General features: G+C 50.6%; 1 protein-coding gene across 5 annotated transcripts in view; it reads right to left on the bottom strand.

The window, feature by feature from the left end:
• Positions 1 to 554: 554 nt before the first annotated feature.
• SMOC2 (SPARC related modular calcium binding 2) overlaps positions 555 to 7,300 on the bottom strand; it is a 167,956-nt gene continuing 161,210 nt past the window's right edge. For all 5 annotated transcript variants that reach the window (XM_023254609.2, XM_023254610.2, XM_023254613.2 and 2 more), the window contains 2 exons: positions 4,830 to 4,867; positions 555 to 2,069 (listed from right to left, as the gene is read on the bottom strand). In XM_023254609.2, the coding sequence (XP_023110377.1) occupies positions 2,052 to 2,069; positions 4,830 to 4,867 (56 nt within the window). In that variant the 3' untranslated portion in view covers positions 555 to 2,051. The remainder of the gene's footprint in view (positions 2,070 to 4,829; positions 4,868 to 7,300) is intronic.

Genomic DNA, 7,300 nt, shown 5'->3' with positions numbered 1-7,300 from the left:
AGAAAAAAGCGTGCAAGACGGGATCTACCAGAAGGGAGGAGAGGACTGGGAGAAGCAGGACTGCGTCAGAAGCCCCTGCAACGGTCCCAGCGAAATACGAGGGCCTGGCCTGGGACGGAACAGGGGCCTGGAGAGGAAAGGAGAGTTGTGGGGCTTGACCGATCGCCTCGATCAACGTCAGATCCTGCCTTGTTCCTGCCGCGGTCTGCCCTGGCCGCGCGGCATGCGGGGTCCTCAGCGCTCGGTCAGTACTGAGTGCGAGTGACTGCCTCACACGACAGGGTCAAACCCCACATCCTTTGTGCCAGGCCCTGCGCCCTTCACACGAGCCACACACCCGGAGGCGCGCACGGCCCCCGGCCCCGGCTTACGGAGGAGACGGAAGCACAGAAAGTTGGAGTCACGCGTCCCGAGTCACACAGCCAGAGGGGCAGGGCCGGGATCGCTCACTCGGGCCAAGAACCGTTGCCTCTGCCTCTTGACCACAGGCAGCCCTGGGACTAAGCAGTGCTAAAGGGCTGTGCTTTGCTGGTAAGAAGACACCACAAGTAGAGTTCTGAAAGCATATTTTATTTGAATCTACGAAAAATGATTAAATCCAAAGTTCAGAAATATAAAAGATTATCCAATAAATTTAGGATCCTAACTGTTTCTTAAACAACGTGACAGACACCGAAGCTGGTTTTGTGGCTCCAAAGTTTCGGTTTTTACTTTCGTACAGTTTAAATAAGTAAGAAGCCTCATAAAATATCTTCATGCACATGCACAGAGATCGTCTTACATGACGTGCGTCGGGGGGACTTGGGGCCACGAAGATTATTTTTCCAACCGAAAGCTGGAGCCGAAACAGGATCACAACCCGGCTCCCACAGCTGTCGGCCCGGCCTCCGAACGGCTCGGTCGAGCCAGCGGACGCGTGCGGTGTCGGGGCCCGGCTCTGGGTGCCCGCGGTCGCACCGCAGGCCGGCCCCGCTGCTCACAGCGTGGGCATTCAGCTCCTGACCTGCTCTCACAAGGGCCACTCGGGTGGATCCCCTATGGGCACGTCCTTGTGCCCTTGAGGCCGCAGAGAAGGACGAGGCGGGAGCAGGGGACCGGCCGAGACCGGCATCCCGGCTACGGCGGACGCCGGCTGAGCCGTCTCTATGGGGGGTGCTCCCGAGTCGTTCAGGTGACCCGTCACCTCCCAGACGCCCAGCGCCGGCCGGGGCACGGTGGGCAGCGGCCACGTGCCAGGACAGAAGCGGGGCACTCAGCGCTGGCCGGGGCGCGGGACTAAACCCGCCTCTCCGGACGCCGGGCGTCTCCCGGCTGCCTCGGGACGGCAGGGGCGATCCCTAGGATTTTACCGCGTGGTTACTCTGAGCCCAAGGCGACGCGCAAACCGAAGCTCGAGGAGGAAGAGCAGCCCCCAAAGCCAGGCTGGAAGCAGCCTCTCCTACGGGCACTGCCCAGACTCAGCGCATCGCCGCGGTGCCCGCCTGGCTCATCGGGAGGACGCCATCTCCGGAGGGCACAGCAAAACAAACCAACACAAAGTCCCAAGAAGCGAGTAAACCCATGCGCTCGTTAAGGGCGCGATGAGGACGGGACGGCAGAGGACGGCAAACTTCTGCGGAAGCTGGCGACGCAGATTCGAAGACGCCGCAGGCACAGCGGACCTCAGAGGACGCCAGCGTGGCCTGTGGGGGGCGGCTGCCCGGGGCGGGGCGGGGGGCGGAGGGCAGGGGGTCGGGGCCGCGGCTCACAGCTCTACTACGTCAGCATGTGCAGGATAAAGAAATTAAGCCTAAAGCCACTCAAGATACATCTCTACCAAGTGCAGATTCCCAAGGCCAAAAGAGGGCACATACATTGTATGTGATTAGTTTTCTGAAGCCAGCCCTTCCATTTCACAGATTAAAGCCGTCTGTTTAAATATCTCATTTCTACAAAGTGAATTTACATTTAAAGTACAAAGTGCAAATACTATGTGTTTTTGGGTTTTTTTAATTGCTTTTTGGTGAGGGAGTCTCCCACGTGTCCAGGAACCGCCTTGGATGTGTGAGCCGCTACCCTTGCTTTCTTGGCTGAAAAAAAAGAGACAGAAACGGAGACATTGTTAGGAAGTTTCCATCCCCCGTCTGTGAGGAGTAAAGCCTGCCTCCTAGGGCTGGCGTTAATCTACCTGTCGGCAACAGGGGAAAAGCAGTATTTGTTTTTTTTTTAGGGGTTAGGCTCAGTTTATTTATTTACTTTTATTTTAGTTTAGTTTAGTCTTCTTCCTAGAACTAATCGTTATTTATTAATAATAGGTTTTGGTATTGTTTATTTATTTACTTTTAGTTTAGTTTAGTTTTCTTCCTAGCACTGATCGTTATTTATTAATAATAGGTTTTGGTATTCTGTTTATTTATTTTTAGTTTAGTTTAGTTTTCTTCCTAGCACTAATCGTTATTTATTAATAACAGGTTTTGGTATTCTGTTTTATTGTATCGCACTGCATTGTATTTTTAAATGCGTGCAACAGAAACCACTGTTGGTTCCATCACTTTGGGCATAAGGATTAACAAAGACACGATGCCAACGTTAACTTCCGACCCTCCTCTCCCTTTCAGTGATCAGGACTATCAGGAGAAACATACTGGCTGAGAAAAATTAGCATTTGCTTTAAGTATTTTAAGTAGATTCAATATATTCAATGTTCTGCAGCCTCCCGTCATTTGATTATTATACAAGATAACTATTTTTAGTTTTTTATTTAACGTTTATTTATTTTTTGAGAAAGAGAGAGAACGTGCACGCGCGAGTGGCAGAGGGGGCAGAGAGAGGGAGGAGACACAGACTCGGAAGCAGGCTCCAGGCTCCGAGCTGTCAGCACAGAGCCCGACGCGGGGCTCGAACTCACGAACCGTGAGATCATGACCCGAGCCGAAGTCGGACGCTTAACCTACTGAGCCACCCGGGCGCCCCAATACTTTTAAGAATCTAATTCATGCTTCAAATTTGATAAAGGCATCACTGATTTTTGAAATTTCCTTTTCACCCTTTCCATGTACTAACTTACCTCTCGAGAAGAAATGCAACTTGAAAAGTCTGTCTCCTAAACTACTGCCATTCTGCACCCCGACTGCCAGTTAAAAGCCATTTGGAACGAAAAGGAGAAGCGAGATACAGTCTTCGAGATTTGCTTTCCCGAGTGTATCAATTCCTACCAGTGTAAATCGATCCATGCTCCTGTTTGGTTATCTAAAATAATCCACGTAAACACTTAGGAGGCGTCCAGGCTGCCTCTCCTCCCCTGATAAACACACTAGTAGGTGGTCAGAACAAAGAAGAGTGTCTCTCCCGCGTCTGAGCTAATGGGAAGTTTTGTTTTAATTAGCTGTGGGTGAAGATAAACCATCAGTATTTTCACAGTTACGGAAACGCGTCACAACTGTTGGAACAGACGAGGCTGGCCCACGTCCACGTCGGCGTGGGGGCACTGCTCTGATCGTGTCTGAATCCTGCCGGGAAGTGCAGAAGAGATCAGGAAAGACGCCTCGCTCTTGGATAACTACGGGCCCCTGAATCCTCCTAGCTCCCCTTTGTTTAACGCTTCTTGTCTGCGGTTACTCGGACGGTGAAAGATCTTGGCGCTCAGAAATATTTTATTCCTCAAAGAAAGATCTACGGCCCTCCATTATTTCATCACGTGCAAGCCACAGCTGGTTTATGCAAGGGACTTAATCCCAGAATCACGGATTACAGTAACAGCCCTTGTAACCAGGGCATGGAAGTCAGTATAGCCATCCCGACACCATAGAAACAGCAGGAGCGGCTGTTCCGGCTTCTTTTTCTGGGAAATAGCTGAAGAGGGAGGCTCGCGTCTTGAACCGAGTTTACCGCGCGCGTGGCCATCGTCACCGCTGGGTAATGACAACACTCCGCGGGCGTTTCGGCTGGGGTGACTGCTTTCAGACCAGCCCGGCTCTAAAGCAGAGATGACTTGTGGTGGGACTTAAAAAGTTAAAGCCGTAAACATTCGCTAAACAAAGGAAACCGTATCACACGTCTTTCCTAACAAAATGGTTTTCAATTACATCTAGGGTGTGCCTTCGACGGCTCCGCTTAAAACCCACGCCAGATGCAGGACATGACTTGGGAAATGTCCGCTGACGTCCAACCGGTGATTTTATGAATGGGCCAGCGGTCCTAAGGAGGGAGGCTTTTTGTCGTGGCTTTGAGGGAGGGAGAAACGTATCCACTCACGTTTGCCCTCTGGAAAATATTCTAGACTTCGATGGGTGTGGCCTGGGATGCTGGGGAGAGTCCACACAATTACCTACTTTACCCGCACGTGTGAAGGTAACAGGATTCAGAAACACAGAAACATGTGTCTAAACACACACTGGGGAAGGCTGAAAATCCCTTTTGGAGCAGAAGAGTTGTCTCATTACGATCCCCAGATGAAAAGAAAATGTTCACCTGAATGCCCAGAGGGTCTCCTGTCCCTGTGATCTCCTTAACAAATTGTTAAGATATAAGTTGCAAATCCCAGACAATTATTTTTTTAAAAAATTTCCACAAAACAATAGGACTCCATTTTTTTCTAAAAATAACAAAATGAAATTTCAAAGAGTAAAAAAAAAAAAAATTAAGACAAATCTTTAAGTTGATGATTTAACGAGTTGATGATTCTGATGGAATTTTGCAAGGTTCTTTTGGCCACACTGGGGTATGTATATGAAACGTGGCTTCTCCTGTTTTGGGAAGGTACTTTACTTTCCAAATCTCCAGAACCCCGAGTTTTCATTGCCTATAATTAAACAAGTTATTAACGCTAAAATAGAGAGAACAATACTTACCTGTCTATTAGAAGTGCTTTCAGCATTAACTCTGGGGGCTAACAAGGAAAGAAAAAAAAAAAGACACTATTAAAAACCAAATACTCTTCATTTAGTGAAAATTTCAATATCACTTTTCAGTAAGGGAACAAAATCACTTTAGGACAGTGTCATCAACTGACACACTTTTCACATGAGAAAATACGTCTAGAGGGAGACAGCACAGATTATAAGCAGTGGCTTCGAAAAGTGACGACGTACAATTTTCTAACAATAAACGCTCCAGTCCACCTGGAGAAGAAGGTTTCATTTTACCAAAACTTCCAAAGCAACATCTACTAACCTGAGACCTTTCTGACCCGTGTTTCTTAAACTCTCCCCGGGGAAAGGAGGCCCCAGGCAGGGTGCAACACGGTTCCCTGACACGTTTTGGTTTTATATTTAACTCATAAGAAACTAGCGTATTTGGCTCAAAACAATTTTTCCAAATCCTCGAGGGAAATGGAAGGTGGAGGGAGACACATATAAGACGCACAGTGTTTGTCCTGTGGCCTCGCCACGTGGCCCGTGGTGGGAGAGCAGGCGGGAGGCTCAGACCCGGCCCCCAAGGTCACGTCCCCCATCCTGCGGGCACTCCTGGGTCCAGTTCCCGGGCACCTGCCTTCCTCCCCTGCTTCCAAGATGGCCCTCCACCTTCCTGGGTTCCCTCCTCCCTCCCTCCCCTGCCCCTGGACAGCACAGCGCTGTCCCCAGCAACAGGGAGCACGGCAGCCCTACCTCACTAAACCCAGGGGACTACACAGAGAGGGGACTGGTGCCCAGGTGCCCAACGGGCACAGCGTTCAGGAACCACTGGCAACCAGTTTACGTCACTGGTGACAAGCGATGCGGAGGGCTCCAGGTGACCCGGCGTACGGCGGTTTGTGGTCAGGCAGTACGCCTAGAAGGGACGCGGCTAGCATGGCAATTTGGTGGAAAGAGCTAATTTGGTCAAAAATGAATATTTCTTCATTGCTGAGTGTCTGTGCAACGGCCATTTTGGAGACTCATGAGGGAATGAGGCAACGTTTTGTGAATGTTTTTCCTGAAACCTTCAGGAAGATTTCCTTTCTTGTTTTTATCGTTTATCGACAGTTTCAGTTATTTTTTTTTTCTGTTTTCTTTTGGTAATAGTGAAAATCTAGATCACAGCTTCCGCTAATACGTTTCAGTTGAAATAATTCAAAGGTAAACTGTTGTGTAATTTCCTAAACTAAGTGTGATCAGGAAGGAGATGTGTCACGACCCCATCCTGTCGTGAAACGTCACAGCTGGCACGCGTGTGCGTGCGCACACATACAGACATTCCGGGGGAATGTACGGGTCTCATTACGTCTGAGGAAAAAAGCCACGTTATCTGTTTTTTGTTTAATTTCTGATATTTGTTAGGATAAGACATGCATTGTTCAGTTGTGAGCAGAGATGAAGGAAACAAAAGAGCGGTAACAGTTGGCCTATTCAGAACGTCCAAACTAACCCTCTCCCGAATGTGTAGGTTTTTCTGGCTTTTCAAAACCTACTGCAAATCACACGTGGCAGGAAGAAGGAGCTGATAATAAAGCTGAAAATGAAAATCACGGTAGGAAAAAAGAGAAATTCTTCAAGGAAGATAAGGGTTGTAGAATCAGATATGAATCTAAATCCCCAATGCTCACTTTTGACCAAACGGCCACTTTGACCACATTTTAGCTTATTTCCAGGGGATTCATCAGCCCTCTTCCTGGTGGCTAACACGGCCCTCAACTCAGGACATCGGCTCACCTGCAGCCACCTGAGGAACGGAACACTCCAGCTTCCACGGTGACAGGGCTTTCTATTAAGGATGAGAGCGTCAAATGCCCGGCCCCTGAACACCCCAGGGCAGGTCCTGACAACTAGTCCCCCACCTGTCACCCCAGGGTACATCCTGACAGCTAGCCCTCCACCCTGTCACCCCAGGGCAGGTCCTGACAACTAGTCCCCCACCTGTCACCCCAGGGTACATCCTGAGCTAGCCCTCCACCCTGTCACCCCAGGGCAGGTCCTGACAACTAGCCCCCCACCTGTCACCCCAGGGCAGGTCCTGACAGCCAGCCCCCCACCCTGTCACCCCAGGGTAGGTCCTGACAGCTAGCCCCCCACCCGGTCACCCCAGGGTAGGTCCTGACAGCTAGCCCCCACCCGGTCACCCCAGGGCAGGTCCTGACAGCTAGCCCCCCACCCTGTCACCCCAGGGTAGGTCCTGACAGCTAGCCCCCAACCCTGTCACCCCAGGGTAGGTCCTGACAGCTAGCCCCCAACCCTGTCACCCCAGGGCAGGTCCTGACAGCTAGCCCCCAACCCTGTCACCCCAGGGCACGTCCTGACAGCTAGCCCCCCACCCTGTCACCCCAGGGCAGGTCCTGGACAACCTGGGGCAGTCCTGACACCCCAGAGCCCCCTGCAATCACTCAAACCAGTCCGTCCTGAGCCTG

Source organism: Felis catus, chromosome B2 (genome assembly GCF_018350175.1).
Source record: "Felis catus isolate Fca126 chromosome B2, F.catus_Fca126_mat1.0, whole genome shotgun sequence".
NCBI lineage: Eukaryota > Metazoa > Chordata > Mammalia > Carnivora > Felidae > Felis > Felis catus.
This window is presented reverse-complemented; position numbering and strand designations above follow the sequence as displayed.